General features: G+C 39.1%; 2 protein-coding genes and 1 pseudogene across 2 annotated transcripts; all 3 read right to left on the bottom strand.

The window, feature by feature from the left end:
- Window positions 1-2,020: 2,020 nt before the first annotated feature.
- LOC107607854 (uncharacterized) lies at window positions 2,021-3,371 on the bottom strand. The gene is made up of 5 exons (XM_088495088.1): window positions 3,266-3,371; window positions 3,136-3,182; window positions 2,872-3,018; window positions 2,175-2,775; window positions 2,021-2,082 (listed from the first exon to the last, which is right to left on the bottom strand). Exons 1-5 carry the CDS (start codon window positions 3,369-3,371, stop codon window positions 2,021-2,023), a joined length of 963 nt encoding a protein of 320 aa, XP_088351214.1.
- A 48-nt stretch (window positions 3,372-3,419) lies between these two features.
- Window positions 3,420-4,607, bottom strand: LOC148554304 (uncharacterized; annotated as a pseudogene).
- A 6,687-nt stretch (window positions 4,608-11,294) lies between these two features.
- LOC107607855 (uncharacterized) lies at window positions 11,295-12,647 on the bottom strand. Its single transcript, XM_016309756.1, has one exon. The coding sequence runs from the start codon at window positions 12,645-12,647 to the stop codon at window positions 11,295-11,297; it is 1,353 nt and encodes a 450-aa protein (XP_016165242.1).
- Window positions 12,648-16,896: the final 4,249 nt, after the last annotated feature.

The following is a 16,896-nucleotide window of genomic DNA, read 5'->3' on the forward strand; positions in this document are numbered from 1 at the left end:
AGGACGACGACGAACCCCAACAGATTGTTCTTTGGGTGTCCATTCTTTAAGGTATGTTGGTGATTTGATTTGGTCAGTTTGATTATAGGGGAGTTGATTATGTTCTATTTGTTTTGGAACGATGAACATGCAGTTGAAAAATCACAGTCACTGCAAGTTCTTCTTATGGCTGGATGATCATGTTTCAACAATAAGAGTCCTTGAAAAGTTTATTACGGAGAACGAGGTTGATGATCTAAAAGTGTATCTTGGAAAGAAGGTAGTGGAACAGAAGCTGATTGATTTGGAGAAGAAGGTGTTGTATCTAGAGAGGAAGAAGAATGTTAATCTGTATTTGGTTATTCTAGCAGTGGTTTGTGTAATTTTTGCTTCTGCCATTGTCAATCTTGGCTGAAAAGTAGGTAAAAAATGATGTAATGTAGTATGGGATGAGTTTCCATTTTGTTGTATGCTATTCGAACAAAAAATGTTGTAAGCTAAATTATGATGTATTCAGCAAAGTGATTGCCCTAAGCAAGTGAGTGGCATAATTATTTAGAGATATGATTATATATGTAAAGCATAATTTAATCTCATGAAAGAGTTGTTAATATTAACAAAAGAAGTCAACTACATGTCTATTGCCAAAGTAAGGCATAACTTAAGCCTGCTAGCTATAGATAATCACATTGTTTTCAAAAAGAGTTGCTTAGTAAAATAACAGTGTTTCTCAAAAAGGTGTTGATGTCATGACTAAAGTCTAAACATGTAGCATTAACTACTTGGCTTGTGTAGTCCTGGAGTGGGGATGAACTTAAACAGCCGTTGAGTTGCTTTGCCTGCTGCTGCCAAAGTCTGTGGAGATGCTCCTGATGTAGTTGGTTGTTGTGGAGAGGGGAGATGCTGCTCACTCTGGGCAGGTGGCACAGGCTGCGAGGGTTTATTTGTCACAGGCTTCCTCCTAACTGGTTGCTTAGGCCTAAATGTCCCTCGTGCAGGGCGTGATGTAGACTGGGCTGGGGGCTTGAATGGTGCTTTTGGAGGCATTGATTGTGTCTCAACCGCTGCTACTGAGGAACTAGATTCTTGCTCATTCATCGGTGCAGCGTTTGCATTGGAATTACCCTGCATGAAGGTCGAAACAAGTGTGAAATGCAATGAAACCAGCAAGCAAAAACAATGAAATGTCACCAAAATTGTTACCTCATTAGCAACTGATTGATTAGCAGAATTTTGTTCAACATGAGGAGGGTTCGTAGCAGCAGGGGGACTCTGTTCCACACTCTGAGATGAGGCATTGTGTAAAATGTATCCAGTTAGTTTAAATAGTCCCAATGAAGCACATTATATTATAAGACATTTAAAACAATGAAGTATTAAAATATAGACAAATAGCACCTAACTAAAACTAAAATAGACACTTAAATCCCTAAGTTTATTATCGGGGGGACAATTACATCCCTGGGAGAGTAAGAATTACCTCTTTCTCGGGGGCTGACTGTGACAAAAATAGAACCACAAGTGATTGAGAGTCCTTGGCCTTTGTTTTTGATTTTTTCATCTTTGGCTTCCAGTTTAGGTTGGATGGGGTCCCTTTGCACGTCTTGTAGTTGTGTCCCCTCTCACCACTCTTGCTACATGTGACATAGAAACTCCTCTTCAATTTGTCACCATCAATAACAGCCTCAGCTGGGTCTTTCTGTCTGTTATGCACCTTGGGACGTCCAATTGGCCTTTTTAACACAGGTGGAGCAGGCTTAGTAAACTCAGACCTTATCCAGTATTCCTCACTCGTTACTGGCCGGATGAAGTGCTCGTATGTCTTTCTAATGGACTCCATACATAGCCATGGATGAACATAATCATCGGGATTATCATGCCATTTTCTGATTGCTGCTATAGCATGAATGCACGACATCCCTTTACAGCAGGACAGCAGTTTCACAACAACAGAATGGCATAAACATGACTAATAGTTGAATGAATAATATAAATTCACAGCATAGCTAACAGATTCACAGCTTAGTTAATATCAACAGATTCACAGCATGTTAATTAGATTCACACCAAGCATGTCCAAATTCACAACATGGTTAACATCATCTATGAGTAAAATTGAAATTCACATCAACTATGAATTCACAGCAGGCTTAAATTAAAAAATACACAGCATGGTAATATTGAAATTCAGGAACCTGACTGACCAGTGAGTTGCCATTTGTTACACGAGCAGCTGTGTTTGATCAGATCCACATCAACTTTGGATCCCTTTTGAGTGACTTCAAACCGTTTGTGCTCGTTATCACCAATCCACTCCGCTGCCCATTTGTTGCTTGGTTTGATAAGCCTCTGTAGCCTTTTCTCTTGCACTGGCGCCTGTTTTCCTTCATGAGTCCCCAGAAGTTTCTTGTGTTGAACCATTCGCCGCATCATATAGCACCGTAACTCCTCGCACATTGTAAGTATGGGCTTGCTTCTGTACTTCACCACCTTTGCGTTAAACGACTCGCACATGTTGTTTCTTAGGTTGTCGACCTTGGGACCATGGCTAAAGTATGCTCTAACCCGGGTAGCAGGTTCAAATTTCATAAAATAGGCCCAAGTATCCTTGTTCACTACTTTCAGTCTTTCCATGGTTATCTTGAACTCTGAGATGGTTATGCATCTAGCACAGTCCCACACAATTTCTCTTATATACAGATCCTTGAATCGGTTTATGAAATTCTTCCACATATGCATGACGCAGTTTCTAACATGTGCACCAGGCATTACCTCTTTCAGTGCAGGTAGCAGTCCCTAACAACAATGAAGGCATGAAGCCATGTTTACAACAATATATAATCCAGTAAATGACTAAGACAACAAACACAAAATGACAAAAATGGAACTAACCTTCTGTTGATCCGACATAAAATTCCAACCGTAGTTGCCTACATCACCAATATCCTCCTGTAAGCATGTTAGGAACCACTTCCAAGATTCTTTGTTCTCGGATCTTGCAACTGCGTATGCAACGACGTAAAATCGGTTGTTGGCATCCTGTGCAATAGCAGAAAGTAGTTGTCCCCCATGGTATGTTTTAAGAAATGCTCCATCTAGGTAGATCAATGGTCTGCAGCCACTCTTGAATCCCTACTTGCAGGCCTTAAAACAAACATATAACTTGTCAAACATAGGGGCTGCTTGAGACTGAGGAATCAGGTCTAGCAATGCAGAAGACCCAGGGTTACTTCTATGTATCTCTAATAAGTAATCCCTCAATTTGCTGTACTATTGCCTTTCTTACCCATCATCCTCTCCCTTGCCTCCTTCACAGCTCTATACACCATCTTTGGGTGTGCAGTAAGGTCAAAGTCCTCCCTTAGAAAATCAATAGCTTCATGGGTTGTCATATGTGGGTGCGTTGCCATCCTCTTCTCCACCTTTTTACTAATCCAGTGTTAATCAGTGGTATTGCTTCCAAGGTCCCTTGCACAAGTGTGCTCGTTTCTATAAGTCTTGACTTGGAAGCATTGTAGTTTCCGATTGTAAGACAAGTGGGCAATCCAACCACAGTCTTCGTCCTTGCATCCAACCCTAACTCTTTCCTTATCATTCTTTATCCACACCAACTCCCGGCCTTCAGAAATAAAGGTGTCCTTTACCACCTCTTTGAACCTCTCAATTGTTGAAAACCTTGTTCCAAGCTTAAATCTTCCCTCTCCGAAACTATATTGGTCATTGAACTCAGGCCAATGATGTTTGTTTCCCTCATCATCAGAAGAGACAGGTGTATGCAGCTCCTCAGATTCATACTCCCATACAATATCATTACCATCCATGTCTACATCACTCACGTAGTCTACTAGTGCTGGCCTTGCTCCTTTGGCCCTATTGGGCTCCATTGCAGGCCTAGATATATTAGGCTCCCCTGCAGGCCTACTTCGACTGGGCTGTCCACCAGGCCCACCTGCCTCGGGCTCATGGGCAGGCCCTTTCTTTCTTGTAGCAGACCTTGTTCTTTGAGACACACGTCGCGCTTGCTTCCTGGGTTGCTTACTTGGCTGAGGGGTTCTCTTAGAGGAATGAGGCACTTGTTTCCTCTTCCATCTGCCAGACACAGACCCACTGACAACATCTTCCCCACTATCACTGTTACTTTCATCACCGGGAGGTGGAGGTGCATATGGCTCATCCTCTGCGCTCTTGTAACTATCGTGCTCCGTCGACGACTCACCCAATTCATCCACCTTGACACCAACATCATCTTCCTCTGCCTCAACGTTTTCCTTACCAGCACAATCTACAGGATCTGGGTCATCAATAGGATGATAAAAAATATATAGAACTCATCAGTATCTTTGTTTGTCATCTTTGCTTGGCGCATCTGGTTGATGTCTGCATCTCCCCTCAGAACATGCAGCCCTGACTCTATATCCTTACTCTTTGGATCATACCAGTATGCCTCCTTGTATGATTGATATCCCAGTCCTTTGAACAGTGTTATCAAATCACCGAAATTTACAAAATCCATGTCCATGGGGGGGGGGACCTCTCAACCTTACCATCGAGATAAACTAACTCACCAGTCGGAGCCCGTTGAAAGTAGCCCCGTGATGGAAAACAGGAATCACAAAAATATCTACCATCTGCATTATTGTTTGATTCAACGATTACCACTAAGCATTAGCAAATACACAACTACCTAAGCCATAAACCACACACAACTCATCTTCCATGCCCCTCCCAACACTACATTACACCTAAACCCCAACCCACGACATGCACAGCAGATAACGTTCGAAAGTAACAGTCGCATTCAATTTCGCATTAAGGGTACTTACCACTACCGATGACACCCGCAACTCAACCGACGAAGCTTCACTAGCGCAACGTTACACGAAGACGACGACGGGAAGAAGATCAATCGTTTTTTTTTTAGGGAAAAGATCATACATATGTGTGTTAGGGCTTCTTTGGAATTGTGTGTGATTGACATGGGCTTCTTTGGAATTGTGACGAAACTCAAGGACTACAGCCAACGTTCTCAAAACGTTGCCGTTTTCAATCATAAGGACCTATTTGTCCAAGACTTTTTTCAAACGGGCACACCAAGCTTCCTCAACGGTCTCGTCTTGCCACCTAGGCCCAACACACGCCAAATAAGCGACAGATCACCCCCTCTCCGTTACGTCTAGGAGAGCATTTTGCATGGAAGGATCGATCCGTCACACGTTTTGAATAGTAAGGGCGTTTTAGTATTTTTTAGATATTCAGGGATGGATTTGTCCCCGATTTAAAAGCTTAGGGACTAATTTGTCCTTTTCCTTAAATTAATTTTAAACTTTTAACCAATGAATATTTGTCATCGTATCTTATAACCCAAAATCAATCTTATTTCAACTGTCTTTAAAAAAAAATATCTTTAATAATATATTTAATATATTTTTTTATGAAATACATTTAATAATTTACTAACAAAAATGTGATTATGGCAAGTAATTAAATATTATAAATTTTACTTAGATAATTACTTTAATAATTTATCTTTAATAATAGGTTTAATAATTTGACAATTCTCTCATATGTGTAAAATTTTTAATTATAGTAAAAGTTTAAAATATGTTAAAAAAACACTAAAGTGACTGATAAACTTTTTACTTAAAGGAATAATGTATTTTCTTGTTTAATTTTATCTTTTTTTTTCACACGTGTTTAATTTAGTCTCTTTATATATTATTTTTTAATTTATTATAATTGGTTTCACAACATTTATTCTATTATATTTATAGCTTTATTATTCATCTTACAAATTAATCTAATTTGTTAACCGATATAATTAATTATAGGTAATTTTTTTAGATAAAATAATTATAATTGATATAATTCATATCGCTATCTTCTTTAAATAAATAATTGAAAAAAATAGGTTTTAAGCCTCTGTGTAAAGTAGAATAAAATACATAAACTAAACATGTATAAATCTAGGTATTGTAAAATTTTATTAACAATTGTTTGTACAAAGTTATTAATTTATAAGACAATATTAACAATTGAAATAAATTAATACCGTAAAACTCAATTTATAATTAGTGCCTATTTTAAAATAATTAATGACTTTTTATTTTTTTAATTATTAATAATTTAAATAATAAAATAATATCCTATAACTTATTTTATTGTCTATTTTAAGTAATTACTAACATTTAATTGTTAAATTATTTTTTTGTCTTATTTATTATTCATATATTTCACCAATTATATTAATAACCAAATAAATTAAATTAACCACGGTAATTATATATAACTTTTTCAACATAACTTTGACTAATCACCATAACCTTTTTAATTTGGGATTAACTTATATTTAATTTAGTATTATTTTTGTCAAAAAAAATTTATTTCACCCTATTTTAAATTATATATAATAATTTATGTTTCAAAACTTTTGATAGAATCTTTCTTTTTTTGTTTTATTTATATTTTTCTCTTAAAAGAATATGATTTACATCATTATACATATTTAATATATATCACTGAATTTACAGTATGCATGCTTTAATTGATTTAATGTTATGATAAATTATAATTCCAATTAGTAAATAAATTAGAAGATATATGCCTAGAAAAATTGATTAAAAATAAAACATCATATAATATTTAAGATGAAGGATCATTTTCTGAGCTGCACCGCGTAGAAAAGAGGAACAAAAGCAGTGGTTGAGGTGTTTGTGTACGATCATTTGAAACATTTAGATGAAAATGAATAAGAGGATCTTTTAGGATAAAAGTAAAGGTGTTGAAGAGATCATCAACATGACCATGCTTAGCTTACGACGAATGAAGAGGTGTGAATCTTTTGTGTTGTTGATGGCTATGTCAGAAATTACATGAGGTTTTTTTTTATTTTTGTGTTACTTTCTTAAATTATCTGTTTTATGGTTGTGTGATACTTTGTTCCATTTTAATGTGTTGAGTTTTTTGTTTAAAAAAAAATATATTTAAGATGAATTGGTGATGATCATACACCAAAACAAAATGCCGTATTATTAATAATACAAATGAAGATAGCATTTTGATATGCTTAGAATACTACAATATGCAAAAGTCTAAAAGATAAATATCTAACTTTATTGCTAAAAAATTTGGATTATACCACGTAAACTTTATCTTTATATCACTAAGTCTTTTCAAATTAATTATCTATATTATTAATGGTCAATAACATGAAAATAAATAATAAAAATAAATAAATTTTAATCACAATAGCACCTAAAAAATTAGTTTTAAATTTAATTCAGACAAAAGAAAATAAAAATTTTATATATATTAGGATAAAAGTAAATATTTTATAAATTGCATGAAAAATATGAAGAACAACAAAAATATAAAAAAAATAAAAAAATACAAAATATAAAAAAAGAAAAAGATTATTATTACCTTTTAATAAAAAAGAACGAAAGACCTATAAAATTTACCAAATGAAAGTATTAAATATAGTTTAGTAGAACGAATAAAAAATTAAAATTAGGATAGAAAATTGAATGAAATACTTCAAATAACTTTATATATATGGAATTCTTTTTTTTGGCCTTGATTCTTTTTAGGAGTAAAATATTAAAAATTGATTGAAAAATTAAAATAATATAAAGTCTTAAAGAATAATATTAGAAGATAAAAAAAATTATAATAGACAAATAGATTAAGAAAAATAAAACACAAATATTATTTGAACATTCTAAAGAACGAAACAAAACAAAAGAATTATCCAAAAAATGAAAGACATGAAAAATATTAAATAAAAAAACATAAAATTATATGTAAGCAAATTAAAATAATGTATTTAATATAATTTATAGGAAAAAAATCTATGTTATTCATTTAAATATTAATCATATCGTATAATTGAAAAATTAAATTTAATATATTAGTAACAAAATTTTAAAGCTAACGTAAAACATTATTATTTTTATGGAAAAAAACTTATTAATGAACTAGATTAACATTAGCATATTAATATAATTATGTTTATTATGTTAAGTGTTTCCTTAACTTGCATCACATTTGTAGGGATAACACACATTCGCCCTACTCCAACGGCGAAATCCCAAAAGAATAATGTTTTCTTACCTTGCATCACCTTTGTAGGGATAACACACCTTCGCCCTACTCCAACGGCGAAATTTCAAAGGCATAATGTTTCCTTATGAATTTTCAGTATGGTCCGAAGGGGGATCATCATGGCGACAGAGTTGTCATAGGTGAGGCAGCGGATGGCAGAGGTTTGGAACTTGGTGTTAAAGGAGGTGACCTCGCGGGTTTGTAGGAAGAGCTTGAAGAGTTCAAAAGAAGAAGCAACCACGGTGGGCATGGAGCCAAAATAGAGGGAGAAGATAGGGCCATGGCGCTCGGAGAGACGGATGAGGGAGTGGTGAATGAGAGGGTCCAAGAGGTGGAGGTGTCCCACTAAAGGGAGGCTAGACTTTGGGCTCGGAGGATTTGGAATTTCACCGTTGGAGTAGGGCGAGGGTGCATAAAGAGTGTTATCACTAAGAAGGTGATTGCAAGTCGAAGAAACATTATTCCTTTGGGATTTTGCCGTTGGAGTAGGGTGAAGGTGTGTTATCGCTGCAAAGGTGATGCAAGTTAAGGAAACATTATTCCTTTGGGATTTTGCCGTTGGAGTACAAGATGTCTCTGGTACGGGTTGAGAGATGGATTGAGAACTTGCGGGTTGAGGCAGATGCCAGATCACTTGACTGGAGCAATGGGGAGGTACCTGCAAAGCCACTCCGACGCTCAAGTCAGAATGGATCTGAGAGGTATAAGGTGTGAGGAATGAATGAATACCTGGAGGGACCTGGGTCCTCTATTTATAGGTGATGGTGAATATCTTATCTTATCTTATTTGGCTAAGATAAGGGAGACGTTTGAATTATCTTATCTTATCTTACTTGACTAAGATAAGGGAGACGTTTGAATTCGAAAGTTGGTTAGGAGCTCTAGTGGGTCGGTTCCGGGCATTATGGAAGGGCGAAGCGGGTCGGACCCGGGTAACCGGGTTCGGGGACCGTTCCTGGTATAGGATCCGTGGGCCGGATCCGTAACAGTTGCCCCCAGAGCGAGAGAGTGAGGGTGCTCGGTCTCATCGCTGGAGGAACTTTTTCCTTGCCGTTGTGGTTTGGTAAGGAGATCGTTGTTTTGGTTTTTCCGGTCGAGGTCTACGATTTGGGGAGTTCCTGGCCGTTTCATGGTCAGGCGAGGAGCGCGTTGTTTGGGCGTTTCATCACATACCGGGTTTGATGACCGTTCCAAGGAAGGGCCCGGAGATCGGGTCTGTAACAGTTGCCCCCGGAGCATGAGAGTATGCTTTCTTGGTCTCAATGCTAAGTTGTTGGAGAGTCCGATCCTCTATAGTTTGGGAGACTGTGAGGGGCCTGAAAACGGCGTGACATCATTCTGCACCAATTGCTAGGATAATGTTGGTCAGTCTGGCTTTCTGCAAGTTGGAAGACCGTCCTCATGCTTGTTTTGTGTGGCCTTTTTTTTTGGGCCGTTATTGTGAACTTATTTTAGACCTCTTAGTGGGCCAATTTCAAGACTTTGTTTATTTAGCTTATTTGGATTTCCATTTTGTTGGCTTTGCGGGTGATCGATTCATGAGTCACTATTTTTTTATTTGGATATCTGTTTTGTTATTTGGATATCTGTTATGTTGGTCTCAGGGTGATCGATCCCCGGGCTAACATTTTTTATTTGGATACCCGTTTTGTTATTTGGATATCCGTTTAGTTGGCCTAGGGGTGATCGATTCCCGAGTAGCCGTTTACTTATTTGGATATCCGTTCTGTTGACCTCGGGGTGATCGATCCCCGGGCCGCCATTTTTTTTATTTGGATACCCGTTTTGTTATTTGGATATCTGTTCTATTGGCCTAGGCGTGATCGATTCCCGAGTAGCCGTTTACTTATTTGGATATCCGTTCTGTTGGCCTCGGGGTGATCGATCTCCGGGCCGCCATTTTTTGTTATTTGGATATCCGTTCTGTTGGCCTCAGGGTGATTGATCCCTGGGTAGCCGTTTACTTATTTGGATATCCGTTCTGTTATTTGGATATCCGTTCTGTTGGCCTCGGGGTGATTGATCCCCAGGCCGCCATTTTTTGTTATTTAGATAACCGTTCTGTTATTTGGATATCTGTTCTGTTGGTCTTGGGGTGATCGATCCCTGAGTAGCCGTTTACTTATTTGGATATCCATTCTGTTATTTGGATATCCGTTCTGTTGGCCTCAGGGTGATCGATCCCCGGGTGTAGCCACGTTTAGTTCGTGTCGTCGGACGGGGCAATGCATTTGAAATAATGAATTTTATTTGCAGTTTTGGGCCTCGTTAAAACCTCCCGATGTGGGTAGGAAAGAGTGCCCAGTAAGAAAATATACGATTGAATAACTTAAGCAATAAATGAAAGTGAAGAAGGCAAAATATAAAAGGTAAAGAGATAGTCTTAAACGACCTCAATCTTGTTGCTTTGGAAGGATGTTTCTACATATAGTAGCACCGTAAGTTGGTGGAATTTCAGGATCTTGGGAGCTTGGTCCCATCTAGTCTTTCGAGCCTCTAGGCTCCTTTTCCGATTACCGTCTTGATTTGGTAGGGACCCTCCTAGTTGGGCGTGAGCTATCCTTTTCTGGGAGTGGGTAGACCGATGTTGTTTTGTCGTAAGACGAGGTCTCCTGGTCCGAAGTCTCGTCATACCGTGCTGCCATTGTACCTTAGGCTTATTCTCTATTTTAGGGCTAGCTCCCGTAGGTGTGCTATACTGCTGACCTTGTCTGCAAGGCCCTACTTTGCTTCTTTGTCGTTTCCTCCCATGGTTCTGCGTGGACTTTGGTGTGCATCGAGGTCGGAAAGGAAGATGCATGCCGCGTCTCGGGATCTCTTGCGTAGGGCTAGGCTGGTGTTGTCGTATTCTACTGCGGTTTCCCAGTCTCCGTGGATGGTTCCGACAGAGCCATCTTCTGCCGTGAACTTCATTAGAAGGTATTTGGTAAAGATGACGGCGGAGAGGTCGTTGATTGTTTTTCTTCCGAGGATGACGTTATAAGCGGTGGAGTTCTTGAGGACCACAAACTCGGACAGGATTGTCTTCCTCTGGCTTCCCGTCCCTATGATAAGGGGAAGAATGATGGAACCGTCTGGCTTGAGGAAGTTGTCTCCGAGTCCGGTTACTCCGTTGCGGTGTGTCTGGAGGTTGTCATTGCGGAGTCCGAGCTTGTCGAATGCTCCTCTGAAGAGGATGTTAGAATCTGCTCCCGTGTCCACCAGTATTCTTCTTACTAGCCCAGTTCCAATCTTTGTCGAGATGACGAAGGGGGCGTCTTCTGCCGAGGTGCCATGCTGGCAATCCTCGGGGGAGATGTTATCGCTCTATTGTTGGTGGCGGTTGGGGTTTGGTCTCTAACTGCCAGGATCTTGAGATCCTTCTTCAATGCTGATTTTGATTTTTCTGGGGTGTCTTTCCCTGTGATGACGTTCACGATAATGGTCGGATCTGTTTTAGGGCTTTTCCTAGAGGCTTGTCTCTGTGTCCTTGGGTTACGTCCTTCTTTTTCTGGTGATCTGTCTTTTTCCGTGCGTCTTGGTTCCCTGATGATTTTGGCAAACTCGGAGAGTTTGCCGTCTCGTATGGCTTGCTCGAGGGCGTCTTTTAGGTCGAAACAATATTGTGTCCTGTGTCCGCATCCTTGGTGGTAGTCGCAGTACAGGGTCTTGTTGCCGCCCATTCTTTCCTTGAGTTGTCGGGCCCTCGGGAGAATATCTCGATCGGCTATTTGGTGGTATATCTCGATGATCGGGGCCGTCAGAGGTGTGTTGTTAGAGAATTTTCCGATTCTGGGGGGTTGGTTTACGTTTGCTGGTTTGGGATGTTCTTTATGGTTTTCTCTTGGTGGGGGGTTATGTCGAGGTGTCGTGCTGCCGTGTCGTGTGCTGCCGTGCTGCCGTTTATTAGCGGCTACGACTTGGCTTACTTCCTCATCGTTTATGTACTCCTTTGTGACGCTCTGGATCTCATGCATGGTCCACACCGGTCTGGTAGTGAGGTGTTTTCGGAAGTCTTCATTCATGAGCCCGTTAGTTAGGCAAAGGCTTGCGACTAAGTCCGTGAGTCCGTCGACCGTTAAACATTCATCGTTGAAGCGATCGAGGTATTTTCTCGTGGACTCGTCTTGTCTCTGGGTGACTCTCAATAAGCTGATGGGGTGTTTAGCTTTGGTGATTCTGGTGGTGAATTGGGCCATGAACTTCCGTGAGATATTGTGGAAGCCAGTTATGGATCTGTTGGGGAGGGCGTTGAACCATTTAATCGTTGGCCCAGCTAGGGTTACCGGGAAAGCCCTACCTCGGACCGCGCCAGCGGCCCCTTCCAGGTTCATCCTGGCCTTGAAGGCCGTTAGGTGCTCCTGGGGGTCTTTGGTTCCGTCGTACTTCATATCCGTAGGTTTGTCGAAGCCTTTAAGGAGTTTTTCTTTCAGGATTCTTTCAGTGAAGGGAGTGGCTCTCATTATCACGTGGTCACTTCTTGTGCGTTTCGCCTCTTGATGTCGTCGGTCGTCGTCCGTGTCATGTTGATGAGCCGAATTGCGTGAGACACTGCGATCATACCTTTTGCCGTGTCGTCGTTCAGGCATCCTGTCGTTTCCGTGGTCACGGGAGATGCTAAGATTGTATCTCTTGGCATGTCGCCATTCTGGCGATCCGCCGTGCCTGGTTTCATGGCGAGATCTTGATCTGGAGGTTGCGTGACTTCCATTTTTGGCGTTGTGCTTTTCTTTGGGTGTAACTCGGCCTTTGAGTTCTTGCACCCGGAGGCACAGCTCTTGGATTATCTGGACTGCCTTCTCTCCTAGGCCATCGGGTGGTCAGGCTTCAGTGGGAGGACAGTTGTCCTCTCTTGGTTGTTGCTGGGTTGGGGTTGGTTGGCGATGTGCCGCGTTTATTATCCTCCCATGGGTGGGAGGAGTGTTATCTTGGAGTTCGGAAGTTGGGGTGTTGGGTGGAGGATTGCTCCTTGAGGTTCTCCGTTATGCCAACACGATTTGGCTGTCCCCCACATCTGTGCAAGAACCTTGAGAACTTTCTTGATCTCTTGGCTCCTAAGAGGTCTGAGCTTGGCCACGGTGGTAGCGTTTAAGGAGGTCGTTCATGATGAGCTTCCTTATGAATTTTCAGTAAGGTCCGAAGGGGGATCATGGCGACAGAGTTGTCATAGGTGAGGCAGCGGATGGCAGAGGTTTGGAACCTGGTGTTGAAGGAGGTGACCTCGCGGGTTTGGAGGAAGAGCTTGAAGAGTTCAAAAGAAGAAGCAACCACGATGGGCATGGAGCCAAAATAGAGGGAGAAGATGGGGCCATGGCGCTCGGAGAGACGGATGAGGGAGTGGTGAATGAGAGGGTCCAAGAGGTGGAGGTGTCCCACTAAAGGGAGGCTAGACTTTGGGCTCGGAGGATTTGGAATTTCACCGTTGGAGTAGGGCGAGGGTGCATAAAGAGTGTTATCACTAAGAAGGTGATTGCAAGTCGAAGAAACATTGTTCCTTTGGGATTTTGCCGTTGGAGTAGGGTGAAGGTGTGTTATCGCTGCAAAGGTGATGCAAGTTAAGGAAACATTATTCCTTTGGGATTTTGCCGTTGGAGTAGGGCGAAGGTGTGTTATCCCTGCAAAGGTGATGCAAGTTAAGGAAACATTATTCCTTTGGAATTTCGCCGTTGGAGTAGGGGCGAAGGTGTGTTTTCCCTGCAAAGGTGATGCAAGTTAAGGAAACATTATGCCTTTGGGATTTCGCCGTTGGAGTAGGGCGAAGGTGTGTTATCCCTACAAAGGTGATGCAAGTTAAGGAAACATTATTCCTTTGGGATTTCACCGTTGGAGTAGGGCGAAGCTGTGTTATCCCTACAAAGGTGATGCAAGTTAAGGAAACATTATTCCTTTGGGATTTGCCGTTGGAGTAGGGCGAAGGTGTGTTATCGCTGCAAAGGTGATGCAAGTTAAGGAAACATTATTCCTTTGGGATTTCGCCGTTGGAGTAGGGCGAAGGTGTGTTATCCCTGCAAAGGTGATGCAAATTAAGGAAACATTATTCCTTTTTGCTCTCAGTTACACGCAAGAAATCTGAGTTTGATAATTGCTCTTCTGGGTTATCCGCCATGCCGCCACAACGTTGCAAAGTTCCCACAGACGGCGCCAATGTACAAGATGTCTCTGGTACGGGTTGAGAGATGGATCGAGAACTTGCGGGTTGAGGCAGATGCCGGATCACTTGACTGGAGCAATGGGGGAGGTACCTGCAAAGACACTCCAATGCTCAAGTCAGAATGGATCTGAGAGGTATAAGGTGTGAGGAATGAATGAATACCTGGAGGGACCTGGGTCCTCTATTTATAGGTGATGGTGAATATCTTATCTTATCTTATTTGGCTAAGATAAGGGAGACGTTTGAATTATCTTATCTTATCTTACTTGACTAAGATAAGGGAGACGTTTGAATTCGAAAGTTGGTTAGGAGCTCTAGTGGGTCGGTTCCGGGCATTCTGGAAGGGCGAAGCGGGTCGTGCCCGGGTAACCAGGTTCAGGGACCGTTCCGGGTATAGGATCCGTGGGCCGGATCCGTAACATTAAGCTAAATGAATTCAAAAAACAAATGTTGTATGTTATGTTATTAATTCCATCTAAAATTTGATATAATAATAGATAATAGATTATAACCAACTTGGGTTGGTCGAGTGATCAGCTCACTCGTCCGCTTAAGTAAGTGTCGGGGGTTCGAATCCCGCCTTATGCATGCAGCAACCCATTGGCCAGCGGCAGACCCTTAAATGGAGCTCAGATTCGCGACGGATTAGTTCTTGACCTGTTGGGTTGGGGAATACCGTGGAAACCAAAAAAATAGATAATAGATTATTTATAGTTGATTTAGTTTAATCAATCAAACAAAATAAGATTAAAAAATATCTTTAAGAAAAAGCTATGTCAGTTTATAAATAAATGATTGAAATTCAATTTGGTATATGTGAATCAATTAAATAAATTAGTATGATATATGAATTAATCAAATCAATTAGTTATATAATTTATTTGTTATAATTAATGTAATTTAATTATTAAAAAATAAATTGAAAAATATTTTCAAAAAACATATCGTGTTAATTCTATCATTAAATGCAAAAATTTAATTTTAATAATATATAATAAATAATAAATAATAAATAGATAATAGATAACAGACGGATAAATAATAGATATGTTCAAACTAAACTCTTGAAGAGCAAAAATAGTAAATTTAAATTAGTTTAATACATTCTAAAACTTTATTGATTTTCCTTTTGATTCCTTAACAACAAAATACCCAAAACATTACACATAAATGGTATGACGTAAACCCTTATCAACCAAATTAAAATAAGATAGGTTTGTAACTTTGTTTATAGAATTTACGTGTGTGGAAGAAACATTTTCTAATCCTACTCAGCCACACCCTTGAATATTAAATAAATAGCCAATTCAGGTCGAAGAAATCAACAATTCATGGAATTGTTTTTCATTAATTACTTGACTCCCAAGTCAACATTTCTTGCAACACACGCAAACCTACTAAGCTACTACTTCTTATATATAAATATATATTTCCACCATCTTATCTTCATAATTCGTTCTCAACAAAAACTTAAATAATCTCTTGCTTTGATTTACCTTGTTTTGTTTTCCTAGCTAGACACAGACATGTCTATGGCAGGGTTTGATCTCACCCAAGCTTACGTGATGCGCAAGTTACATAAGGAGAAGAAAGAAGACAAAGAAAAAGAAGGTACCAAGAATATCGCTTCCCATGCCGAATCGTTGTTGTTCGGATGTGGTTGTTTCTCCATTAAGCATGACGGCCGAGGGCGAAAACATGGTGCTGTAATAGATTTTAACATAGATCATTCGTAAGAATACACATAATTTAAAGTTGAGAAATGCTATTTGTACACCAAAATCAGTCACTAAAATCAGCCACCAATATATTTGTGTATAAATACATGTGTGATTTAATTTATTTTCATTGTGTATTTGTATTCTAGCATGTATTTTATATTAGTGGCTGACTTTGGTGACTGATTTTGGTGTACACGTAGTATAACCCTTTAAAGTTTTGGGTTGGTTTATGTGTGGCTATGACTCCTCTCTTCTATAGTGTTTTGATTAAATTTTAGTGTATGAATCACTAAATATATTATGCATTGTTTCTATTTCTTTGTAAATTGTAAGGTTTAAAGAAGAGTATATTCTTAAATGCTGGGGTATTATGTATAAATTGCTCAAGAAAAAGTGCGTAAGAGTAGGAAACGAGGGCTCGTAGCAATTAGCAAAGGTGTTAGGTATGAAGAGAGCAAAATGCAAACAAAAATAATATATTTCTTCTAAGTGATATTTAATTTAATCTTTCAAATCTTCAACAAATCTTCAGCCTTGTTATTATTGTTAGTCGTTTAATAGGCACTTTAATCTTCTAAACATGCTTATTAATCTGTTATTTTTCATATTAATTTATGAGTTTAATTTTGATGCATTCACCGTGTAAAATATTTTACACAATTTTATAATCATAATTGTTTTTTTGATAAATGTAATGTTATGTGATTGAATGTACGTGTAAAATACAGTACATCAAAATTAAGTTCATTAGTTTATTATTTGTAAAATGATAATAAAAATAAGTATATAACATTAATTAAGATGACAAGGTTTTTTTTTTTTTTGTAATACATTATCTTAAGTTCAGGTATATATTAAAAAACATATTTTATGGTATTTAATTGAAAAAGAATTAGACATACACCAAACTTGCTATTTCATTTGTTTATATATTAGTAGAACTAGTAGTGTATCTCTGTGCGATGC

This window comes from Arachis ipaensis, chromosome B7 (assembly GCF_059453495.1).
Source record: "Arachis ipaensis isolate K30076 ecotype BB chromosome B7, ASM5945349v1, whole genome shotgun sequence".
Classification (NCBI taxonomy): Eukaryota; Viridiplantae; Streptophyta; class Magnoliopsida; order Fabales; family Fabaceae; genus Arachis; species Arachis ipaensis.

Bases quoted from the DNA above. Each gene is read 5' to 3' on its own strand.
- LOC107607854 (XM_088495088.1), bottom strand. From the start codon at position 3,371: ATGACAACCCATGAAGCTATTGATTTTCTAAGGGAGGACTTTGACCTT. The intron at 3,019-3,135 runs GTTTGTTTTAAG...GCTATTGCACAG, and splicing joins CTATGTTTGACAAGTTATAT to GATGCCAACAACCGATTTTA. The intron at 2,776-2,871 runs GTTAGTTCCATT...CATTGTTGTTAG, and splicing joins TTATGTCGGATCAACAGAAG to GGACTGCTACCTGCACTGAA.
- LOC107607855 (XM_016309756.1), bottom strand. From the start codon at position 12,647: ATGCCTGAACGACGACACGGCAAAAGGTATGATCGCAGTGTCTCACGC.